This window comes from Cygnus olor, chromosome 2 (genome assembly GCF_009769625.2).
Source record: "Cygnus olor isolate bCygOlo1 chromosome 2, bCygOlo1.pri.v2, whole genome shotgun sequence".
Lineage (NCBI taxonomy): Eukaryota > Metazoa > Chordata > Aves > Anseriformes > Anatidae > Cygnus > Cygnus olor.
This window is the reverse complement of record NC_049170.1, coordinates 87816557-87843265: the sequence shown is the minus strand read 5'-3', so window position 1 is coordinate 87843265 and position 26709 is coordinate 87816557. Positions and strand designations below refer to the sequence as shown.

At 37.6% G+C, this 26709-nt stretch overlaps 1 protein-coding gene across 8 annotated transcripts in view; it reads left to right on the top strand.

Annotated features, from left to right (window-relative positions):
- Positions 1 to 26709, top strand: part of COBL (cordon-bleu WH2 repeat protein) — a 154964-nt gene that overhangs the window by 53603 nt on the left and 74652 nt on the right. For 5 of the 8 annotated variants that reach the window (XM_040548524.1, XM_040548525.1, XM_040548526.1 and 2 more), the window contains one exon: positions 2648 to 2731. The exons of the other annotated variants lie outside the window; for them this stretch is intronic. In XM_040548524.1, coding sequence (XP_040404458.1) covers positions 2648 to 2731 — 84 coding nt within the window. The remainder of the gene's footprint in view (positions 1 to 2647; positions 2732 to 26709) is intronic. 8 annotated transcript variants of the gene reach the window in all.

The window sequence follows — 26709 nt, the reverse complement described above, 5'->3', positions numbered from 1 at the left end:
TGTGTCAAATGATTTGATTATAAAGTATTTATTACTTGAGGATGTCAGAGTAAAAAAGTAATTTTCTTTCGTCTTATTTTAAAATTTTCTTTTGTCTTATTTTAAAAGCCTTCTAAGGCTTTTGCAGTGACATCAGATTAACTGGTACTAAGTGACGTACACTTCCTTGGTGGACCAGTGTTACACTTAACCCTTCCAGTCTCCTCAGTCACATTTTTAAAACTGTATAAGCTTTCCAAAATCTTTATTAGTTCTCAGCCCTTTTCATTATGATCAAATTTGGAGTGCTTTTACCAGGCAATGGTTTCTTGTATGGACTCTGTATCGACACTATGTTGAAAAATTTGGTCAAACATGGATGCTGATCTATTCTTAACATTTTATGAAGGATGCATCAGAGCTGTATTTTATGAGATAGTGAGTCAATTTCAAGTGTTTATCCTCTGTAAGAAATTATTTCCCATTTAGTAGGGAACAAAAGCATAACTGGAGTAATAATGCAGCATCTGCCTGGAAGAATCTAGATCACAAGGGAGCTCAGCACAAGCCTCTAGGGCACGCTACGGCGCTGTAGCTCCTCTGGAGGAACTGAACATATTGCAGCATGCAGTTTACTGTGTTATAGTTGGTCCTCTGTTCCCATTTTACTGAACCTTGGTATGAAGTGTCTGCTCTTGGAGTTGTAATTCCAGAAGCAGCTCAGATTTAGCTTATAGAATAATTTCACATACAACACTGGAAAACATTGCTTTGAAGCCTGCTAGTGCTGTGGTTACTGCAGTGTTTTTTTCACAGCTGAGTTTGGGATGAGTGTCCCAGAGATTACAAACTCCTTATGCTTTTATACACCACCCCCCTCTCTTCTTCCTCATGCTTGTAAATCAGACATAGGAGGTCATACTCTGAGGTTGCTTTTTTAAAGATATATTTTAATAGGTGTTAAGGATACTGAGGGTCAATCAATAAGCTACAAGTAATGTTTGTCCTGGGAGATAGTAGGAACTGTTCAAACAAGTATGAGGAACAACTTGTAAATCGGAGGTGAAGGTGTAAGTCTTGCTGTCAGACAAGTCTTGCTGGCTGACAAGTTAATTGACTTTTCCTGATGATGTCTTTATTGAACTCTTACTTTCAAATGTTGAATACTCTATAGGAAGAGGGATTAAAACAACAGTTTTATTTAGACCTGCAAGGAAGTCATCATTACCTTTCTAGTATGAACCTCTAGCAGTTTGAGCCCAGATAGACAGAAGAATTACTGAAAACTGAAGAATTGTGGAGAACACAAGAGCAAGCGTTAAGTGGCCATAATACATCTGGATCAGTATTATGGCAGATTTCTAGACAAAACAACAGTGAAACTGCTGAACAGATGTAGTTAGCAGAATGTGGGCAAACTAACTTCTTTTAAGAAAGGATTTAATAAGTTTATGAAGGGATTGTATGGTGGGATGTGCTGTGGTTTCAGGACACACACACACAGGCCCAGAAGGTTTTTTCCAAAACTGTTTTTAATTGTTACTCCCTTAGAGTTTTACTCCTCTGCAAGACTTCAGTTGGTTCTGCTTACTTGTTTAATTTCTTTTTGTTTGCATCATCATTTGCATACACACACACAAATACAGAATTACTGCATGTGGTCGTGTGTAGTCTCTGTTTTAGAACTAGTTAATAGCAAGAATTGTCCCAGGTCTTGAACATGCTGTGGAGTCGCATACATTTACAGGGAAGACAACTTCTTTTGCAAGGGAAGAAGAGAACACTAGCCTGTGTTGCAAGCTCTCTGGGATCAAGTATCACTCCACTCTATAGGCCCACACTCAGATTTCCATGCCCACACACATGCTTGCTTTCTGAGCTCGCTGAAGGCAATAATCATGGTATGACAATACACTAGATCTAGCTTTTACAATTCCTTTTTTCTGCTATATGAAAAACATCATGACACAGAATAAAAGCAGAAACCTATTCTCATGTTTGGTACAAACTGATTGAAGGTATTTCTTTGGTTAACTTTGTGCTTATAGGCTTAATGCCAGATAAGGTATCATCTTCAGTCCATTCTAATTTTATGCTGGATCAGTTACCCTCTGTTCTCCTGCAGCTGGCATAAAAAAACATAAAGGTGGCATGAACCCTATATCTTTTTGATGTGAAATGTAGCCACGTGCCTGAGGCTAAATCAAGATTAAATTGGCACTGCTAAGCAATACAGCAGTGCAGAGGTCCTTTGCAGATGATCATGGGATCCAGGCTTGAGAGGGATATCTGTTAGGACACAGAAGCAGTCCCGTAATTTACATGTTGGGGGAAAGAAGGTCTGTGCTTGCAACCCTGTCTTTGCAGGTACAGCAGAGTGACAACCTGGCCCTTGGTGCTGCAGGACCTGCTTGCTGCTACCTGTTTTCATTGCACTAGAATTGTTCTGGTTTTATTTTCTTTTATGCTCCTGTTAATAAATTTCTTGGGGCCTTGCCTACATCAGAAAAATTTTGCAGGCTACTTCAGTGTTTCTTGGCAATCAGATCTAATGCTACTGCAGTAGTTCATCCTGGTTCCATAATGAGGTTTGGTGCTTTGCTGTGGCATGTTTCTGTTGTTTTCTTTGCTTTGCTACTTCTGTGTAGGATACTTATTTGTGTTGCAGACAGAAGAACACTTGAGGATGAACAGAGGTTATGGTGAGGAGGATGTTTTTAGTTCTACATCTACAAGTGAAGGAAGCTTGGATGTAAGTACTGATGTAGCTTGTAGATGCTACTGCATTCCTATTAGATCCTGCAATTTGAGTAGCCAGAACCCACTGCTGTTCCCAGTGCTTAGCCAAGTAGAAGTAGAAATAGCCTACTTCCTAGCTTAGTTACCTGGGTTCACATCTTGAAGTGCAATGCACTTTCTTCAGATAAAACTCTTGCTAGCTTAACTATAAATCATGTTTTTTTCAAAGTTAAATTCTAAGCAATTGTGAGCAAAAAGTGCTTTAACCAAGGACGTAGTTGTGACTTCCAAACAGTGCCTGATGCAAGCGTGTGTTTATGTGCCTTATCTGTGACATTTCTTACATAGCCGCACCTTTCTCTTTTATCCCTTTATATGTCTGCTTTCCGCATGGCAGCATTCAAGTTGTTTCTCAAGTAGCTGGGGATGGAGAGTACTTTTGTTTTAAACAGGGTTGATAAAAGAAGGGAGTTTTGTTACATACTTCAGTAGGTTTTGGGGTACAAAAATCTTGTGTTTTATTTTAGAAAGGTTTTTAAGCTCCTGACAGACTACAAAATTACCAGGATTTAGGTTTATAATTAGGAAGTGTGAATCATATATATTTTTGTAAGGCTGTCCTTTTGGATTTGTAATCATAATAAATGTGGTGTCTTTTTGTTGCCTTTTTTTTTTAATTATTATTATTATTACTTGGCTCTTTCTTATATTTTCAAAACCTGGAGAAAACTTTGTTGATGACATGATTGAAGCCTGAAATTTGAGGCTTAGATCTGAATCCCCATTTTACAAACAAATATTTGGAAAGGGAGTGCTGATCCGCAAAATGTGCAAATCACTAGTCCGGGTGAAGAGTGACAGAAAATTACAGAAAAAAATGGAGGAGGAGTGATAGAACAGAACCCCCCCCCCAAAAAAAAAAATAAAAAACATTATATAAAAGAACTCAGAAGGGGGAAATAGAAAATAGATGGAGAAATGATTGGTTGTGAGATTAAAAAACACCTAACTCTTCGAATCTGTGAAGTCTTCATATATGAAAGAGTACAAAAGTAAGAAAGTGGTGTATGACACCAAAAACTTGTGTGACACTGTAAAAAGACTATTTTGTTAAGGGCTCTATTACTCTAAAGTTCTAGTAGAAGGTCATGTCAGTAATTGAAATATATGAGATAAAAGTATACAAAAACCTTCATAATCTTTCCAAAAATAAAATCTGTGTCGTATTCACTGCCATTATACATTAATCTCAGTGTCTTAATACCCAGCTATGACAAGAGGAGGAGGAAGAAGAGGGATTCCAAGTGAAGATATGATGAAGGTAGTTCAAATATGCTGAACTGTCTTTTACACTAGTGTGTGGTGCTTCCTCAGAAGAGGGTTGCTTCCTTTTAATTTTTGTAGGGAATCTCATAGGGCAAATCACAAATGAAGACCTTTTTTTCCTTTGTCATTGATGAAAAACGTTCAAACCTGTCTTGTCAAAACAATGTAACTTTTGTCTTTTGAAAGCACAAGCAATAGAGCTTAGAGAGCAAAGGGATCTTGCAGTAGCAGGTAAAAAAGCATTACCTTTTAATTCAGTTACATCAACACCTTCAGGTCAGGGATTTTTTTCCCTTTCCTCTTAAGAGCAATTAATCTTCAAGAACAATGTAGCCATTGTTCAGTGTTTATATCTTCAACTTCTGGCTTGACACTTCTGTTTGAGCACTGATCCTACTAAGAAATAAGTGCATACTTAAAAGAAGGTATTGAAATAGTTCAGTTTAATTCTGTACTGTTCTGTTAAAAGTTTGATGAGAATGTATAAAATAAGTCTAACTGATTCTCTCAGCAGTGCAAGACATCCATCCTTCAAACAGGCTAGATGGGCTTTAAGAAAAAGGTAAACAACTGTGAGATCTTAGGTGGAAAAAAATTCTAATATACTGTAAATTTGGCATAGATAGCTAGCACAGATCACTTGTATAAACTTAAGATAAAATTCATTTGGAAATTCCAGTGAAAGCACTTTCATTAGTTCTAAAATTCAGCTTAGCAATTCCTTATGGGCTGGACTTTGAGACCCCCAGTCATTCTGAGTAATTCTTTATTCCAGTGATTGTTTAAAAGATAGTTCCCCTGAAGTATATAAATGAGACTGAGTATCCTTACTCAAACTAAATGGTATTTTACATGGCCATGTATGTCAAATATACATGTAGATCTCATTATATAGAAGAAATTTTAATGAGGTAAGGCAGGACTTCTTGCAAATTGTCATGAAGTAGAGGCTTCCTATTCCGTGGTTTCACAGAATCATTTGGGTTGGAAGAGACCTTAGAAGATCATCCAGTTCCAACCCCCCTGCCCTGGGCAGGGATGCCACCCACTAGATCAGGTTGCCAAGGGCCCTATACAACCTGGCCTTGAACACCTCCAGGGATGGGGCATCCACAGCTTCTCTCGGCACCCTGTGCCAGTGCCTCACCACCCTCTGCATGCAGAATTTCTTCTGAATATCTAATCCAAATCTCCCCTCTCTTAGTTCAAAACCATCCCCCCTTGTCCTACCACTATCTGCCTGCATAAAAAGTTGCTCTCCATCTACTTTATAAGCCCCCTTCAAGTACTGGAAGGCCGCTATGAGGTCGCCCCAGAGCCTTCCCTTCTCCAGGCTGAACATCCCCAGCTCTCTTAGCCTTTCTTCACAGGAGAGGTGCTCCAGCCCTCTGATCATGTTTGTGGCCCTCCTCTGGACCTGCTCTAACAGCTTCACGTCTTTCTTGTGATTGTGGGCCCCAGACCTGAACACAGTACTCCAAGTTAGGCCTCACAAGGGCAAAGCAAAGGGAGACAATCACCTCCCTCGCTCTGCTGGCCACCCCTCTGTTGATGTAGCCCAGGATGCAGTTGGCCTTCTGGGCTGCAAGCGCACTCTGCTGGCTCATGTCAAGCTTTTTGTCCACCAGAACCCCCAAGTCCTTCTCTGCAGGGCTTCTCTCAATGAGTTCTTCTCCCAGTGTGTACTCATGTCTGGGAATGCCCTGACCCGGGTGCAGCACCTTGCACTTGCACTTGTTGAACCTCATTCGGTTCATGTGGTCCCACTTCTCAGCTTGTCTAGGTCCCTTTGGATGACATCCCTTCCTTCTGGTGTATCAACTGCACTACTCAGCTTGGTGTCACCTGCAAACTTGTTGAGGGTGCACTCGATCCCACTGTCTATGTCATTGATAAAGATATTAAACAACATCAGTCCTCAGATGGACCCTGGAGAGACACCACTTGTCACCAGCCTCCACCTGGACTTAGAGTCATTGACCACACTCAGGCTGTGGCCATCCAGCGAATTGCTTATCACTGAATAGTCTATCCTTCAAATCCATATCTTTATGGATTATATCTTTATCCATATCCATTTTTTTAAGTCTGATTTTTTTTTCACTGTTGTAGGTCATCTTGAAAGCATTTTGCATTGCAGTGCAGGAATTAAAACCAAAGTTTCGGAGTAATTTTTGAAAGGAAAATATTTTGACATTGCCTTTCAAAGATTGTCTTCAGCATAGTGCAAGCAGTTACACTGTCTGGATCAGGGAAATCTTTCTTGCCTATATGGAAATAAGCAAATCGTGAAGTACAGCTGAGTTACGGGCATAATGAAGAACTTTGGTATTCTTTGTTTAAATCCTTTTTTTCACTATTATATGGTGGTAATGTGCACTGAAAAATGTAAGAAAAAAATAGGAAAAAAAAGTAGAAAAAGTAATGACTCTGTTCTAGAGTTATTGTGGTTTTTTTGTTTGTTTTTTGAAAACTGACCAATACGAAGGAATAGAATAAAGCTATAAGAATTAGGAAGTCTTTGATATTTATTGAAGAACAAGTTATGTTCCCTTTATATACACCAGAACATCCTCAGTTCTTTATTTTTATAATTACTTTTTAAATTTTTAATGCTTATAAAATGTTGATTGTTGATGAAGGAATTGATTTTCAAAATAGAGATGGGAAAGTCAACAGTTACGCTGAGATGAAAGGACACTTAACAGTATCAGCAAAAATAAAAAAGAAAAGAGAAAAGAAGAATTTAACACTGTAGAGACTGTAAAAATGGAAGAAAAGATTTTTTTCATGACAGTCTCCAGAATGCAGCAGTTCATTATAACATACATCAGTAAACAATTTAATGGATCTGAAATTTAATGGTATATTGTAAACAAAGCAGAAATCTCTTCCTTTAATTTGTACCAATTTTGTGCTAAGCAGAAGAGCTTGTATAAATACAACATACAAATAAAGCAGTTGGAAGTTGCAGCACAGTTAACCCTATTCTTTTTTTTTGTGCATCAAAGACGGACTCAGCTGCAATTGAGAACTAGGAAAGAAAGGAGGAGTTTGTCATCTCTGCCACTTGGTGTCACTGTCCTCAAGTGAACAGTTGATCAAGATGAAACCTGATGCTTGGAACACAGTACTAAAATTAGCTGTTTTTATTTTGGGGGCCTTTGTGTTTTCATAAATCAAGAGTGAAAAAAACACATCCCAAGTGCTGAACGACATGTATCTCTGATGTGGAATTTGTTTATGTAATAAATCAGCTTGGGAAAAAATATTTAAAAGTACAGCCAGGGACACTTATCAGAGGATTTGAAACTTCAGCACAAAGTCTTATCACACAAGGTTTCTCTAGTTCAAACACGATTTCAGCAGACCAATATTAGAAGATTTTCATCAGCACATATTTAAAAATCTAGTCTTCAGTATATGTCTGAATATGTTATAACAGAATCAGTGAACCTCAGTGAAGCAGATAATCTAGTAGTTCCCTGCTTAATAAAACTGCCATGGCCATTATTACATATGCTCATGAACAAAAATATCCAGGAAAAAAAAGAAATTTTGGGTTTCAAATGTTTATCAGATGTTATACATATTAGGACATATGTATAGGTTTTTGTTGTTGTTGTTTCTGGTATTGTTGGTTTTTATTTGTTTGTGCTTTTCTTTGATTTACATACCAGTCCCTATAAAGAAAACAAAGTCATCACCCTGAAGAAAAATACTGCCATAAAGTTCGAAAACAAATCTTGAGGACTTCTGGTGCATTAGTAACTTTGGCAGTCACTTCTTAAAAACTTCTTAAATGGTCGAAATAGCTATTTTCCCTGTAAAGGGTTTTAAAAAACTTGTTATTTACCTTTTCAGGGCCTTGTTTGCTCTTAATATATTCTAACTATGATGTCTCTGAGCTGGTAGGAGTTATTCATGATGCACTTTCTAAATTCAGAAGTGCTTGGAGGGTGATCAACTATGGTTATGCAAACAAATGAAAATGTGATTTCTTTTCAACCATCTCGGGCTCCAAGTGACCAGTGAATATCATCTTTGCTGTTTAGGATTTCACCTCACGTAGCCAGGTAGTAAGAGCTGTAGCAATGAGAATATTGTTCATGTCATCTAAATGGAAATGAGTAGCCATCTACTTTTAATATGTTTTTCATTTCTGACAATTGCATTCACTTTAGGTTGGTATTCTTGTTTCTTGGTCTCCTGTCAGTGCTTAGGATGTTGTCTGCATCTATTTGTACTTGCAGGGCCAAATCCTGGGATACTTCTATTACATTTTACACAGTTAGAGCTATCTATGCACGATGTCAAAGACATAAATTTGTGATATGACTTTGAAACAATTTTGCTTAGCATGTTTTTTTTTGCAAAATGTAAAACCTAACATGGGTATGGAGAGTCATCTAAATATTACAATATATTGGTCTGTCCTCATCACTCTTCTGTTACAGGGTACCCATAAGCCAGTAGAGCTGGTTAACAGAGAATCATACTCAAGAAGGTACAACATAGTTAAAAATGTTTTCATTTCTGCAAATTTTTACATGGTTAGAAGAAAAATAGATTTATTACATACCAGATATCTTAAGATGAGATTCACCATCACATTAGTGATGTCAGTTTTATTTTGATGTCCTTTGATATTCTGGAAAAAAACATTTTATTGTTAACTTTTCTTGCTATTGTTAACTGAGCTTTGCTAGGTTCAACGGTCTTGTAACTGGCATTAATGAAATTCAAATAGGTAGTAAACAAGACAGTTATCAACTTTTTTTTCTCCTTGTCCACTGAGGGCAGGGGAAGAAGTGATTTGCTCTATGTATAGCAGTGAAAATTTAACTGGGAAATAATTCTGACTCTGTGGAGGTTTCAGAGGGGATTTAAAAGAGACTTTGAAATACCACCTAATCTGGGCTGCAAAACCTACAAAAATATCTTGGGGTTGAGCTACACATACTTGATTCTGCCTTGGAGTAGAAGGATGGATTAGGTGGATTAGGTGCCTTTCATCAAGAGTTATGTCTGCTGAAGAGATGTAGCTATGTGGTGTGCACTTACAGGATCCACCGTCTTCATTTATGTGAGTCATAGATACGTTCATATATTTAACATAGTACCTTCAGATTTTTCTTAGGTTATGTGATAGCAGAAGGCAAGAGCTTGGAACAGTGGCTGCTTGCCATGAGCCTTCAAGTTCTCACTCCAAAGCATGGTGTTACTAGACCTCTTCAAAGAAAAGGTCCTTGGAGTTAGTGTGGAGTATAAAAGAAGTCTAGTTCTCAGAACCAGCTGAACTACTTTGTCTCAAAAAAAAAAAAAATAGCCTTAGGCAGACACCTGGAATGGAAAGTCTCAGCAGCTCTGGTTAAAGCATCATAATGTTACAAGCTATTGAAAACAGACTCCTGTGAAGAGACATGTTGGCTGACCCATCTTCTGGCTGTGCTTCTTAGCTTGTACAACCAAATGCTGCCAACTTCATGCATTCAGGAATCACTTGTCAGCTCCTTCCTCACCACACAAAAGTGGCTTAAGATCATGAGATTTGGTAACAAATCACTTAGGCTTGACTTTCTTTCCCTCCATTCCACTTTGGAGTGCTGGATTTGTACAGGTCACATTTTTTGGCAGCAGTGAAGGTTTTGTTAAAAAGAAAGATTGTCATGTAGTCAGTGATCACCAGAAGTTGCATCTTTACATAAAGTTGTGTGGTACAGAGTAAAATCACTACAATGCATTGCATTTGCCTGCTTGTCCTAGATCAAACGAGGTAATAAGAAAACAGCCACGTCTTTAAAAGCTGGAGTTGTGTCATTCTTCCCCCTTAGTCGCTGCTGGTGAAAGGACGACTCAGAAGGTTCTGTTCTACCAGTGGCTTTTGCAGGGCGTTTTGAAGGAAATGCTCCCTAGCTATGCAGGGCACTGGATCTAAGCATCAGAGTTTAATTTACTGAGTTTTGAAGCCACCAAAATCAACACACAAGGAGTCGACGATAAACTCTGACCATCTTGTGTATCTGCTACCTGCCTCTACTCGGGATGAAATCTTGAGTTCAGGGCTTTTACTTTAAAAGCTTACCACCTACCACTGTTAGCCATAATGTGAGAGATCAAAGTTTGGATCCCTTCTGTGCCTTTGGAGACGGCAGCCAATCTATCTCTCTCAGGACCATTATTGAGAGAATTATTTCCTCCTTTGTAATGAAAACCAAAATACTTGCTGGGCTAGAGATGCTTGGAACAAAGCTGTGAGGTATTCTTGATGTGGGAAGCACCCTTTCGTAAAAATACCCAAATATTCAGTGACTCAGAAAGACAGACCAAGAGCAAGCTTAACTATTCAGACCAGTAACAAAATAACTTAAGTGTGGTGGCAGCTCTGCGTTCCAGTGCCAGCGCCTGAGATGTTTTTGTATGCTTTATGCTAAGCAGATGTTAGATCCAGCAAGTAAGTTATCACTGAAGCTAGAAGCAGGGGAGCCAAATGGCCGCTGTTCGCTGCTGGGATGAGTGGCCTCGTCTCACTCTTCTTCTAGCTGAACTCATATTCGTGTGTTTGAACAGAGGATAATCTCAGTCTGCTCCGGAGAGAAGGAAGTTTGATTCCTCCTAACTAGAATAAAGTTTTGAACCTGGATTTCCCATGTTCTTGATGAACTGTTGAACTGGTGGGTGGGTGGGTGAATGGATGGATGGATGGATGGATGGATGGATGGATGGATGGATGGATGGATGAGGAGAACAAGACAGGAGAGAAATCCAGTAGCTGCCTCTTCTAGCAGTTAAGATTTGTTTGGAGCCAGGTTTCTTAGCTGTGCCTTGTGCTTACCTCTTGGATTAAGCCCCTTTGCTGACGAAGACAGAAAGACTTGCCAACTTTACGGATCCCGATGGAGGTTAGGAGTTTAGGCAGGAGGTTAGCAGCATAGTTTCTCAGCAGTTTCATGCTCAGCATGCCCAGAAGCAGAATTCAGGCACCAAAGCGGGGAGTAAGCACATCATAAGTATATGTGTCAGGCTTATTGAAGGGAAAGCACAAAGAGGTGTGACTTGGAGAGGCCCAAGCTAACAAGAGCATGGTAAGTTAGGCTAGCCAGATGTGTGAGGCAATTGAGCTTCCAGACCTGGGCTCCATGGCATCCTTCTGTGTTGTGTGGACCTAGTCGGGCTGGCATAAGTTGGCTCAGATATCTCCCTCGGATGTTTAATTAAGACCTTATGACACACCCTTAACCACCCAAATCCTTTTATGTCTGATTCATCTTTTGTTACTGATTTCACTGAAAAGTTTTGAAGTTAACTCACTGGAAAAAAAAAACAGAATAAAGCAGCAGCAGCAGCTAATAAGGCCGATGGCTTTTAATTTACATTAATAAAGGGACATTAAAAAAACAAAACAAACTTAAATTCCATTTGAGATTTTTCTAGTGACATCTCAACCACTCAGGCTTTGCTTACTTGGTATTTAATATTAACAGAGACCCTTAATAGTGTATAATAGCCATGTAATTCATATTTGGTCATAATTTATTCAGCTTATTGTTCTTAGTGTAACTGACCAGCACGCAGTGGTGTTGAAAATACCACCTTTAAAGAAAAGTTTATCCGAGGATCAGGCTTTTCTGCAATTGGATAAGCAGAAATGTAGTTACTTAAAAAGGGATTTCACATATTTCTGTGTACATAAAATGCTTTTTGTGTTTAAGTTTGGGATGGTCTGGGAATGAGTCAGGGAATTATTAATTCCATTGCAAAGTACATTTCTGTTTGATTTAATGATGGATATCCAAAATATTTCTTCTAAAGCTTTCCAAATGTAACTACTGTAATGAAAGGATTAGTGTGTATTTATGCCAGTGCCCTTTACTAGATGAAATCAGAAATGGCTAATTGCATGTCATGGACTCCATGTTGCTAATACACAATGGAAATTTTTTTTTCAGACAGTAACACCTGTTTTTGTAGTGGCATAATCTGAATCACATGTAACCATAGATTCATTATACTAGTCTAAAATATCCTATTAGCATATACAGATTTTAGATACGGTGAAGATTTTCAACACTGGCTAAGGTATAATTTCTCTTCTCTTGCAAAGAATTTCTGAGGCATGAGCGCTAATAGGATTTGGTTCTTTTCCAGCCTCTTCTGTGGACAGCGAAGACTCGATTTCATTAAAAGTAGTGGCAAACAATAACATTTCTTTTAATTAGATGATCTCATGATTTCCACACATATTTGTTCTGTGCATTATTGTTCGTTGGCAAAACTGAGCTGCTTGGTAGTGTGTGAAACCATATGTCTCAATAATATCTTATGGCAGGTGAGAGAGGATTTGCAAAACAACATTTGCTGACAGGACACAATACATTTCACTTTGATGGGGGAGTTTTCCTAAGTGAACTTTGTGGCTTAGTTCTCTCATGCAAAGTCAAACTTACATAAGTCTTCACAGGCCTTACAGGTCTCCCTTTAACTCAAATAGGAGTTGTGCATATGAAGCAAGGAGTGTATAACTCTCAGTTCCGTGTGTGCTCTTCAGCTATTAATTGCTGCAAGAGACCTTCTAATGCCTGCAGTCTGTGTAGCTGTTTCACATTCTTCTTTTTAATAAACAGTTGCTAAATTAGGTTTTATTGGTCTTTTACTTGCAGCTCCAATGCTGATCTTCCCCCGTGTGCTTAACAGAAATGATTGCAAGTAATTTCAGACATTGCTTTTTCTGTTACCTTCCTGTGTTCAGTGTTTCATTTGAATTCATGGCAGCATTTTGGGAGGCAAGTGGGAGAGGGAAAGGAGAGCGACGAATAATGGTCAGTTTTTGTAAAGAGTTATGTAGTGTGAAGTTGTGATACCTACAGGTAGATAACTTTCTCGTTGCCTTTTGATTGATTGTTTTTGTTGCTGTTTTTGTCATTTACACTTTTAAGCCATTCTCAAAGTACTCAGGAAAACTAGGGAAAGTATTTCTGGCTTTAAAAATGGTCACCTGGAAGGCCAGAAGAAGGGAATCTGATGCTTTTAAAAGCATCAGATCAAGGCAAATAGCAAGGCATAGCCTTGGAGAGTTTGATGATGAGCAGTTGGTGCAGGAGGTAGACCCATTGACTTTTCCAGTGTCATCCTGAGCACCTGTTCATGTGTTTTGCTGGTTCAGTACCTTGGTGACCCGGTGAGAGCCAGGTGGAACCAATGTCTAGGACGTGAGCTGTACAGGCACTCTGAAGCAAACCGATAACAAGAGATGGAGAGATTACCATTAGAGTTATGGCTGTTAGTGCCGTTGGTTTGTTTCCCTCCTCTGATCATAACATTTTCTTCTTTCCATCCCAGCAAATGTTCAGGTACACATCTTGATTTTGATCTCTCCCAGTTTCAGCACAGAGATGGTGAAATTTCATAGAGTCCACATGGAGCTTGTTCTGATTTACAGTTGTTTGCATAGGACAAGAGTCAGGCCAATAAAGAGCACTATGGAGTTTTGCCTTATAAAAACCTAATGGCAATGGATTTGACAGAAGGGGGAAGGGAAGAAGAAACATTTAAGACTATTTATTAATCAAGAATTCCAGCAGTGAGGCTTTTCTTGCCTTGATTCTGGCAAATGTACAGATGAGAGATACTGTGCAGAGACCATTTCTGCACAAACAGAGAAAGCCCTTCAAATGTAAACATTTGAGCAGCTGGCATGGGAGATTAGTGCAGCAGGGGTGGGAGGGGGGTAATAGTGGATAGTGGCGCCGTCTAAATTTAACAAACGTTAAACAAGGTCCTTGTTCCAGTTTAAGGGCTACAGGTCAGAAAGGCAATATCAACTAAAATATATTGTACAAGTCAGTCAAAGTCATTAACTAGTAGTTAATTAAAAGCAACGTACCTTTCCAAAGCTGCCCCCACCACAAAAAAAAAAAAAAAAAAAGAGAGAGAGGGAAGGAGAAAATATTCTATGCAACCTGTTTGAATTAAGGAAAAAAAACCCTTCCTCCTCTGCCTGTGGAAAGAAAAGACAAGGCTTCAAGACTTCGCAGTGCTTTTGCTTTGGATTGTGAACTGTCTTAATATATTATCCTACTTTTAATTTCCTGTGGCTGAATATTAAACCAAAAGAAAGCATCATGCTGAGGGTGAAAGTAGTATAGGGTCTGTTAGCTTTGTAGTAATTTGTTCGTATGCTGTTTAACATCATCTGGAGTGAGGGGCTAGGGGTGCTTGCATTTTGTTGTTTCAAACCCTCTCTAAATAGTTACACAGCCAGGCTATACATCACTGTATCTAATCATGTGCTCTTCCCTTAGGCTTTTTGTTCATAACGTGCATTTTGGTAACACATCTAATACAACTCTTTGCCAACTAGTTGAATTCCGATTAATGCATGTATTTTTGGAAGGGGCTTTAATTTCTTCATTTCTTTAGCAGTAGAGACTAAGTATCAGTATCTGTAGTCAAATTTTGTGTTTAAAAAATCAGAGCTGTGATTTCTGTGCTGGCATTGTTGTCGTTTTCGTTGAGTTTGGGAATATACTGAAGAAAAAGATATCCTGGAGAAGGGGTAGCATAGTTTAGATCACATTATTACTGTCTCTTGGCATCGTAAAGTTAGAGTGACCATTGGAGACTTGATGCAGAACTCACTAGAGCCAGTGGAAAAATTCCTGCTGGTTTCAGTTGGCTTCGGACCATGTCTTTTACAAGCTGTTAGCCATTATCTGCACTAGGCCATTTAAAAATCATTCTTTCTTCTGCTACTTTAGATTCTCTTTTGTATGGAGAAAGATCTGCTGGCAATTTCACTGTCCTCTTTGAAAACATAAGAACTTAGCTCCTTTTTGATGGACAGTTGACACAGATAAACCCCTTGAAGTTGCTTAATTTATAGAACATTTTCCCACTGGGGAGGGAGAAAACCCCAAAGTAAACAAGTTAAGTCTTGCAGAAGATGAATTGCAAACAGTGGTGAAGGAAGGAGTGGCTTTCCCCAACCAATAATTTGTTGCAAAAGCAAGTTTTTCTTTGCTATCTGAAGAAGTGCATACCTAGAGAAGTAAGCAGAGTTCTCAGCACTGCTGCTTCTTTTTAAGAGGTAATTGTCCTGATGCTGGTGAAAGTCCAAGTGTAGGTATACGCTCTATCTGTTTCCACAGATTTTAACTTCAGTGTCACTTAAATTCAGAGCTGAACTTGAAAAATTTCTGCCACAGCTCCTTCATGGGGAGTGCACTCCAATGGCTTGGAATACTCCAGTCAACGTGAACGTATAAATCAGAGTGCTTTAATTTCTTAGTATTTCACACTAAATCCGCATAGGAAACAAGGCTATACACAGTGGGAAATTTGGTCTTTTAGGACTATCAAAAGTCAGGCTCTGGAGTTGTGAGGAAAATTGTACTGAATTTATAGACTTGGAAAAACACAGTTGGCCATAGTATTCTGCAAAGGAAGATAAAATATGAAACGATATACATAAAAGTGGGTAAATGGGAAAGGTTGAAGTAGCTTGAGCTCCACCACAGCTGTACTTCCAGTCATTTTGCAGTATCCGACATTATAGCTTGACTTCTATTTAGAAGTGGGCTGACACAGATAAAGTCAGCATTAAAACTATAATAATGAATGCTTACAATAAGAAGAAAAAGGCCAAAATTATTTGAACTCATGTTTGAATAAGATGCTAAGAAAATTCAAAGATAGATCTGCTTCTTCGTTCTTAACCTGTGCTTCTGTGCCCAGTTACTGAATTTGTGTGATTTTTGCCAGCATGTTGAGGATTTTGGTTATTCTCTAAAGGGAATAGCCTTTGGAGAATGCTCCAGAATGGAGAGGAATCTTTAGATCTAAATTTCTTGCTTTTGCAAGACTTAGATCCTGAAATAACTTTTGACTTTTAGATCCTTGTGACTTTTTCAGGGTATAAGTGTGTATATTTTCTACCTAAATTTTTCAACTCTAATGGGACAAGCTTAATTTCTCTAGGTATTGATCTATAGTATGATGAAAAAAAAGATGAATGTGCGTATCACCTGGATGTGCACTCTCCATTGTCCAGCTGCAAAATGTTGTCCCTATACCTTCTCTTCACCCCTATACTCTTATTTCCTGACCACCATGGTCAATCTGGGACCAAATATTCAGCTGTTGTAAATCAAAACGATTTATTGACATCTATACCTGATCATTAAGCTGTGAGCATAGTGTGCATGAACTTGTGTGAATTTGTTTTTTGTCTTTTTCTTAAGCAGCAAGCTGTCATGTCTCCTTAAAAAAGGCTGGTCTGCTTCAATGCCATTACTTGCTGCCAGAAATGCCCAGCATGGAAACTGCAGATACAGTTTGGGGGCTGGCTTAGGCTCCCCTTTAAGGTTTAGGTCTCAAGATGTTGTGCTCCCTTTATCTGAGTATGTGTACATGCACACATAAACACGTATACAGACATTTGAAAGAGTTAATTGAAGCAATAAAATTTGTGTGTACATACCTGTGTATGTATGTGTATACATGCATATACACACACAGATTATGTACACACACACGCGCACACAGACAATTGAAAGGGCTAATTAAAACAGTAAAATTCCTGGCTGTCAACATCTGATTCATGTTGCTAGAGTCCTCTTAGTGACTCTGTAATTAGGATTTCTGTTAAGATATGCACTAAATTCAGAGTTCAGAAGCTGATTTGTTCTTCTAATGTAAGTTTTAAAGTCTTCAGAGGTTGCACGTTTTGGAGTAATATTTTTGGCAGTTTTATCATTTAAAAAAATGTAAAGCTTCCTTTTTGAAAATTTGCTTTGACAGTTGGATGATTTTATTTGTCTCCCTCTAGCTAAACACCTACAGTTACCATAGACTTCAAAGGGAAAAGTAGTTGCACAACCTCATTCTAAATTAACGAAGTATTTGTGTGGGAATTGGACTATAGGGACTGGAACTGGAAGCCAGTTCCCTGAGCTTGAGTAAATCAGAGCAATTTCTCTGACTTTAGAGAAGTTCTCTAGATCTCAGTGGAAATTTGCCTTTGAATTTCAGTACAGATTTTCTCCATTGATCAACAGCTATACTATTTTTACCAAGTAACGATTTTCAGAGGCCAAAACTCATGTGTGTTAGAAGCACAGCAGTCCTGAAAGATGATGAGAATCAGTTGTTAACATTCTTTGTCTCTGTAAAATTTGCTGAAGGGGGCACCACTTCCATTAAAATGGGGGAGGGAACACATTTTAATTTACCTGGAGTAAAAATACTTTTGGTAAAAAATGGAAATTATTTCTTTGAAACTAAACAAATAAACACACAAAAAACTCATGCCAGGAATTATTCATATTTTTAGTCCCATAAGAATTGACTATACAGGCATTAGAGCAGATACTTTTTAAATTGTATATTTTAAGTGAAATTTCCATCTCCTCCTCCAGTATACATTGGCATATCTACAGTGAAAATATACCGAAGATGTTCAACTCTAGCCCCTATATGTTAAAAGAATTTATTGCAGTGGAAGTTCTTGGTAATTTTTCAAAATATTTCGAATTTTATAAAGACATATATCACAAATATGGCAACTTGTATCTTCCATGGACTGATCACATTGGCTGATTGATTTAAAAGAATCACTGAGCCTAGAAAAAATAACCTCTTACTGCAATGATGAATTAATTTTGCTCAGGACCTCTGATCCTTTTTGTGGTTATTTATGATTGATGAATGCTTAACACCAGTGGAAATTACAAAAATGTCTTTTTTGCTGTTGTTGGTCTTTGACCTTTTGAACTCCCCTTTTCCTAGAGCCTGTTGCCAGACCATTAATAAAGACAAATTTTGATTTTTGGCTTGGTTGTGCTTTGCTATTTGGTTGAGCTCATCTATTTTTAAATAGTGCAAAAGTGTAACTGAAAGGGGAAAGCAGCCTTTTCAGACTTACAAAAATTTGGCTTTTTCCATCTTCATTCTTCCAAGATTGTTCTCACTAGATTTATTAATGGCCTTCCCATGGCCAAGCATAAACAGACTCTTTTTGAATGTTCTTTCCTTGTTGTTTCCATTCTGCTGTGATATTTTTGTCTCCTTTCTATACGGAGATTGAACTGAATGTTAGAATCCATGTGAATTTTCCTCTGTACTTCTCACTTCTCCTTCACTTCATTTAAAATGTACTTTTCCATTAGTGTCTGTCATTGACTTCTAGACAACTTTTGGTTGGTTTTAAGATGTTTCTTTGGTTATTTTCTTCCAATCTGCCTCATTGCGTGTCTGTATGCATTAAATTCCTAGCACAGGAATAGTTATTACATACTCGCAAATCCATATTTTCATCCCCTTCCCTCTTGTTTTCAGTGCTGAATCTTTACCAGTTTGAGTTCTGTTCATGTGATTTCCCTACCACCACCATTCTCATGTCAACAACTGAGCATTAACGTTGCCATCTTTCTGGAGTAACACATGAACAATCATTGCATTTTCTTGCAGAATATGTTTTCTGTTGTGCATAATCTCCTGAGCTCATTGTTCCTTCTCCAGGATATGAGCCAGTACTCTATCATCACATTTTCTAAAGTCTTCTGCTCTTTGCTTTGCTCCTCTCCTTTTCCAGATTATTGTGTTTGAATTTCTGCAAGGGTTTCCTCTCCTGTCAAATCTGGTGAACATACCCACTTCATTTTTATCCACAATGACCATCTTTTTGTTGCTATCCTATTTCTTCCTACTTCTTCATATTTTCTTTCATACTTCTTCCTCTCCTCCTTTTGAACAACTTGAACAGATATCCAAAAGAGGACAAACAGCACACTTGTGGTGTTTTCCATGTATTTTTCCCAATTCATTTTATAATTCACCAAGCTTCTTCCACATCTCTCAGTGCAAGTCCATCTTCCATCCCCATTTGATGAGACATTTTACCTTGGATAAACCTTCCCTTTTCTTCGTAGTTCATTTCCTTTTTTTTTTTTTTAATTGCCTGGCATATTACATGAATTTTTTTTTCTTCTTGTCATGTATCTATCATAATGATACAGTTATTTAGTTTATATGCATGCAGCTATCCAAAAAAATGATAAATAATGTGAGTAGCTGAATTTGTTGACTATTTTGTTAGCCATTCCCTTGTGATAATGTTTTGAATTTAATCTTTTTCCCCATATTGCCTTTACATATTTATATTTCTGACAGTTATGAAAAACATATATTTCAAAATGTGGTCTTTTTTTATCGGCTGATGCACTTTGACAATGTGTTGTGACAAAAAGTGTTGGACTTGTGGAAGATGAGTTTTTAGCAGTCTAACCAGAAAGATGTAAATCAGCCCTGAGAGGGTGCATTTTCTATATGAATTGATTCTGGTATTTTCCCCAAACAGTATATTTTTAAAAAAAGAAAAAAACAGTATTCTAACAAATAAGGCACAAAGTTGTCGATGCATTTCTGAAAGACAAGATCAAGTGTTTCACACTTGTATGAAATACAAGGAAACCTTATTCTAAGCACCTGCCAGCATCACACTGTCACCCGTGGTTCAGCTTGACATGCAAATTCAGTTCTGCACCCTGCAGTCCTACCTCCTGCCAGAGTGGTGGACAGTAAACTTTGTATTAAACTACCACATAGCACAGAAAATACACAGTGCAGAAGTGTTTTTTTGTGCTATGTTAATGATGGTTTTGTCTCACTGGGATTTACAAATCCAAAACAACACCAAGAATATTAACATTGTAGAGCTATTTAAAATACATCTGTCATCCAGGAAAAAAAAATAAATAAAAAACGTTTAGCCAGGTGGTATCAGGTACATAGCACGAGAAGGGCGTGAAGGAATTTGACGCGTTCTGGGAGCTTGTGCATAAATGTGTCTGATTTCTCTGTGATCTGTATGTCACCTTAATCTTAACATGGCATTTTATGGGATTAGATATGCATGTAACACACGCATGCTAAAGCTTGTGGCTGTTTCATGGATGTCATTAGATTTATAGCTGTGTTGAAATATCTTCCAATAATTTTATGTTTCACAGATTTTTAGTTGTATTTCTGGAAATTGAGAATGTGGTGGAAGGCAGAAGGTACTTTATATCCGGAATATTAAGTGGAAAATATCTCAGCTTGTGTGGTTATGAGATGAAGCTTGCTTTTCTGAACATACACCTACTTGTTTTACCGACCACATTTGTTTAGAAGAGAATGTTCAGCAACCTAAGTTTCTTTCATTTGTGACTAATGAGCTTCAGATTTCAACAAAATGGTTTTTTATCCTTCACAGGACACTCAGTGGCAGAAACTAAATAAACTGAGCATGAGAAAGACCTGTAGCAAGTGCATTTTCACTGCACTGAACTGAGGTTGGCTTGTCAATGCTAAGAGCTCTGAATCAAAGAAGATATTTTCCCTTCTTTTTACCAAGTTCCTCAGCTCTGATTCACAAGGCCCTAGGGTGCGTGCTTGCTGGTTACTGCAGTGACTTAAGTGTCTGGATTGATATCAGAGGGCACAAATAATTCTTGCGTGCCTCCCAAACACTGATTCATACACTTAAGTCTTACCATTAGCACCAGGAGGCATGGTTCCTGCTCCCATCTTCTGAGATTGCTGAGAGGTTGCTCTGCCTTCTTTCCCTCTGTCCCACCAGTTAGAAAATGTAGTGGCTACCCTCCCACTGTCGAAAAAGTTTATTTTTGTTTATTCTGCTGGGATGTACCTTTTAAAAAAATATATATATATATATACATATGTATTTGTAGCACACTGTCACTTAAACAGAAGAGGTAATACAAGCACACGAACATAAATGAGGTTAGCTTGTCTTCCCTCATCTGCATGTATGGCTGTGATGGAAGGAAATCATTGCATCCATTTCCCTTGATATATGACTGTTTCCTTCATTCTAGCAGGGAGACCTTCTCAGATGAAGTCTTGCTACTTTTGACACAGGAGTGGTTTTGAGTAGACAAAAATTTTGTTAAGCATGAAGATTCATGTGGCTTAGGAAAATCGGAAGAGTGAAAAATGGAACAGGAGAGATTATTTGGAGTAAATATACTGAACTTTAAATCACCAGAGGTTTTGAAGTGCAGTGCTAAAATGGAAGAGTCAGCAGGTTTTATTGCAAATTCTTATATTGAGCCATACTTCAGGGAAAGCTTCTATTCTCAAAATACTGAGGAATCACATCCATTATTAAATCTTGAAAAAATATAAATTGACAATCTCAACAAAGTACTTGAATATTATATATACATAGTTGAATTCACAGATGTGTATTCCACTGCCTTATAATGCCACAAAGGCATCTTTGGAGAACTGAGATTAAATTTGTGATCTGAAACTGCTTGAATACTGAGGAAGTTAGTAGTAGTAGGTGATGCTGATATTAGCAGAAAGGTGTGATTTTACTGCATCCAATTTTTGCATTTCCAAGAATTTAGACAAGTTTATGTTTAGCTGGAATGCATGTATTCCCGGTCCATGTTTTCTAATCCACTAATGATCTGATTTAAAAAATAATATTCCTAAGCATCAAAGTCAAATATTTCATTGTTCATAAAAAAGTAATAAACTTATTTGTGATTTTTGCTATATTCATTCAATACTTGTCAGATTTCCAAACGACAGAGGAGTTCTGAAGATTGCTTCACACACAAAAAACATAATAAAAAGTGAAGAAGGTTCTTGGAAGCTCTCTGCTTGGGCACCCTCTTTGTTCTCAGTGTAGTGCATGGGGCTTGAGATAATATCCACACATTTAATATTAGAAATTCACAAGCAGGCTACTCTAAGTTTCTTCAGTCTGTTTCTGAAAACTTTTCTCCTGAAGGCTTCCTCTTTTCTCGTTCCCAGGTGGGCACTTTCATAGTATAAACGCTAAAAAACAGTCACCTAGGTTCTTCTCTACACTTTCAAAGAGGGTGGACAACATGGTAGGTGCAAAGTAAACATAAACCGAAGTTGCAGTCGTAGCTCTAGAGGCATCGGGATATTTTACATTGAATGACCTTACTAAGGTGAGGACAAGATGGAATCAGATAAACTTCTCGGAAGGGAAGTTGTAGTTAAAGTACAAGGAAAAAAAATGTTATGGTAAGGATAGTTAAACAGTAAAACAGAGTAATTGCGGATAGTGTGGACCTGTGTCATAGGAAGGTTTTAGTAACCTCTGCAGGGACAGATGGGTTATGCTACTTCAGTGCTGGGAAATAGAGTAGATGACCTTGTAAAGTAGGTGATCTCCTTGCACCTGGCATTGCTAGGATTTCTGGTTAACAAACTTGGTACTAAAATGGAAGAAATGTGGTCGTCCATGGTGAGGGAGAACTGAAAGGGCACAGGAGAGAGAAAGTTCTTAGGGTTTTCTGGCTGTGTAAGTTCTGATGTCCATCATGTGGCCTTAAGGATCTGGAATTGCTGGCTGGATTCTAAAATAGACTTACACAAGTGTAAGACAGAGTTGGAGTTGTACAGACTTCAAAAATAACTCAAAGCTTTTACATTAAGACCTCGAAAGCCTCATCAGATATATAAAATCAAGATGATAATGCCCATACGATTTACTGCTGTAAAAATTAAATAGTTGCCTTTCTCTTTTAATACTGAGAGAGGTGACCAGATTATTTCCTACCAATATGAACAAGGAATGAGATGAAAAACCAATCTAAAGTAAATTGCACAAAAATTCATTTAAAAAAAAAATCAGAGCAAGAAAAGATTTTTTTCTTTTCTGGCTGCAGGCTGTATGCAAGTACCATAGTGATATAATGCTTCAGGGAATACAAAAAACAAACTATATTCAATGTGGCCAGTTAAAAAGGAAAATTTGAGTGGCCATGGTTTCTTTTTTTCTTTTTTTTTTTTTTAAGTCTCCAAGCAATCTCATTAATGACAGTATTTTGCTTCAGTTTTGAAGCAGGAGCTTAGATTCAATTTTGGTGTTGTCAAACTTAATGCTAGTATAAGGAATTTCAGTATCATCTCAAAGAAAGCAGACTGACTTTTAATTTGTGCAGTAGATCTGACATAACATGTCTGGCATTTTAAATGGCCAATTGTAACCAGTTGGGGTATCATTCAGCAAATCAATAAGAGTTTGCATTAATGGAGTTTAAACGTCCAACAGGCATAAATATTCTTGTCACTGTGTAGATGGATTTGTCTGCCTGCTCTAGATCTTGTTTTTCATATTTACCCACGGTATAACTATAAACAAAATAATTTCTGTTATGATATTGTATTCTTATTTTTTTCTCTGTTCTCGGGGAAAAAAAACTTTTTGCTGATGCATCCCATACATCACATGCTAAAAAAACAACCCAATTGATTAACTTTGATATGAAAACTTCTCAGAAGGAAGTTGCATAACAAGACTGAGAGCTCAAACATGTGAGTTTTGGCAGAGAGCTGCGGAAGAAAGCCCTGGCTATAGCAACCTCACAAGAAAAGAACTTGACATTTTGAAAATTTTTTATTGACCGTTGTGGACAGGGAACGGGAAGTCAGATCGCTCTCACAGGCAAGCTGCAGTCTCTTCCTTGCTGACCTTTAAATGCCACTTAGTGTCATCAGAAAATCAAGGAAATGCTAATAACAGGGCTTTGGGTAAGGGAGTTTTATATCAGGGATATCTTTTGAAAACAAACATAAGCTGACTTCCCTTTTTATAGGTACCTGTTTTTGTAAAACGGAATTCTCACAACAGTACTGTTACATTTTAATGGATTTTAAATAGATTAATGTTACATTCCTTCATTAATATGATCTTTAAATTTTTTTCAGAAGTACCTGTAAGATGTCAGAGCTCCTGTTCATCCTTAAAAAGCGAGTAGTTTGCAAAAGACATTTTATAATTGCATTGTAGGGTGATGGTCTATGAACACAGACTGGCCTCTGCTTTAGTTCAGTGGGCTTGGGCTTTGTCTTGAGTTCAGTGGGCTATGGGCTTTGGTCGTCTTGTGGAAAGTCAAATTCTTTTGCAAATGGAATTGGTATGTCTAAGTCACCAGGTTACTCTGAGTCTCTATGCTTCTGTGTTTTAAACGGTACTTTACTGACCATCCAAAAAGTCTTTGAAAGCTAATTTTCCGCTAGAAGAACTGGAAGGAAAACACTGAAACTAAACTGCTTATCCCAAAAGAGTCATATGCAATAAGAAAAAAAAAAGTCCCTTATATTTCAGAAGTTCAAGGAGCAGGAAAAAACCCCATGGCAAGTGTAACACTAAACAATGTATACATCAAAACAGATAGTGGGTCCTGCAGCTGTTCCTTGCTTCCTTCCAACATCTGCTTCATGGAACTGAAATGCACTTTGGTCTGGGGTTATAGTTTAGGACCTGTTGAAGACACTTGCTCAACTAGGGGCCAGGTTTACTGGTAACCTGTGCTGGTCCATCTGTGTTTGTTTGCTTCAGCTTAATTTGAAAAAAAGAAGAGGAAACTGTTTTTTTTGTCTTGCTAGTTTGCATTACTTAATCGTTGTTAGAATGGCAGGCAAAGTGCTGTAATACCAGTGGTCTAGCAAAGACTATGATCTTACGAGTTGAGATACATTTTGGAAAGCTCTTTATATAATTCATTGCCCTGATATTTTTTTTTGTTCTTTTTTTTTTTTTCTGCAATGTAGTTACAAAACACACAGATTGTAGGAACCAAATTTGATTCTGAACAGAACATTAACCGTAGCCTGTTGTTATCAAATGAAACAGGAGATAAGGGCTGACTTCTTCAGACAGCTATATTGGCTGCAATGCTTGAGCTTGGTTTTCCTCTCACCTATACTGCTATAATTTGAGTAATCCCACTGAAATATGTCCACTGATAACAAATTAAAACAAGAATAAATGAGAGGGAGTTTGGGCAAATGACTTTTGCATATCAGGTCCCTGCAAGTTTGCTTAGTTAATGTTGTATGCTCTTAATTGTTGCCTTACTATCCTGTCTGAAAGCTAAATCTCCAAAATCCAGTGATTTGGGAAGAAGCTGCAATATATCTAACTCAACCTAAAATATTTTAGAGCTGCGTAAGGTGTTGTCTCTCTAGGTCAGGTTTACAAAAAAAAATGAATCCAAATGAGTGCCAAAAACACTTGTATCAATGGTTCATGTCCAAAGGTGTTTGTTTGTTTGTTTGTTTTTCCTTAAAGATAATGAAAAGGGCTCCACTCGTGGGAGACCTTGAAGGTCTGCCTCCAGTTAGACAGAGCTCTCACTGCTGAATGATGGGGCTTTCACAACTACTTTGAAGTTTTTCTCAATCCGTTCCCTTGGAAGATGTAGTATGTTTTTATTTTAGGGGAAAAGTCTCAACATGAACATTCTTGAAACGCTCACTCAGTAAATAAAGGGCTTGATATAAAGGTTGGACTGGTGATGAAAACATAGAGGAATTTCCAAGTTTTTCATTATTTTTTTCTCTCGATAAAGCCTTTTTATTGTAGACTATTTACAGTTTCATATTAGTATTACATATTTTTCCTTGTATCTTCTCTTAGGAAATTTAAGCTTTAGAAAAATAGGTTAAAGTGTTTAGTTATTCATGTCTGTATTCCTTCACAGTGATCTGAAAGTGCCTGAAAAAGGAGCCACAAGACCCCGAGTTAGAACTGAATGAGATGTTAATTTAAAACTAGATACATCCTATGTTCTTATCAGTATATTGTATTCGTAATGCTGGAAGGGAAGACTTAGGGTTATTTATTGTTTTTATATATCTGTAAATCTGTGAACAAAATTTCTCAACCTTTTAATGCAGTAAGGAAAATCAAAGAATTAAAACAGTCACAAAAGCATAGCCTGTAGAATAAACTTTTAAAATGATTTCGTTCAGTCCTTTTGTAAGTGTGTGGGAAAAGGAGACTACTGTATATTTCACCATGTGAACCCAATCATTTCTTCAGGAGTGAACAAAGTTTATTTTATAGAACCAGGTACAATATGCACTGAGATCAACTTAAAACTTACTAGGTGTTACATTAGATCATTATTTTTCCCACTGCCTGAGATGTAGGAGCAAGAAAAAAGCATATTTCTTTATAAGATTAGACCAAGTCTTTTAAACCCCACCTTCCAATTAGAGCTTTTTTGCTCATTTGCTAGAAAGGTGAAAAAACTATTGATGCTAGTCAGTTCAAATAAATTAGTCATGGAAAAGATGTGACAAATACTGCTTTAATCTTCTAGTAAAACTACAGTTGATCAGAGGAGGCTGGTACTATGCATTGTTTGTGCTAAATATTGTGAAGTCTGTGCAGTGTGCAAAGTAAAAGATAACCAAAAAGTCCAGCAAATAGTTTTAAGTCAGTGGTAGTTATCACATGCAGGCCAGGACACAAAGCAATTTGTTATCTGGATTACCATTTTCAGTTGCTTTCATAGGAATCTACAAAGCATTGAACCTTACTAGGCAGTCAGGAACCTGTATTATATATGTGTATATTTTTGTGATGCTATATATTTTAGCTCTTTGTGCTTCATGAGTGCTTCCTCAACAATGCTCAAATTAAATTAATTGTCTTCTTAAGCTTGATGCTCCATGTTTTTATTTTTTACCTAAGATTTCTCTTGACACTTGTAGAAAGGAATTATCCTACTGTCTCATGCATATCCACACAATAATGAAGCAGTCATAAATTGAGGGAGAGCATTTCCACCACTTCCCAGATTGGAGAACCTAGGTTCAAAGAACAGC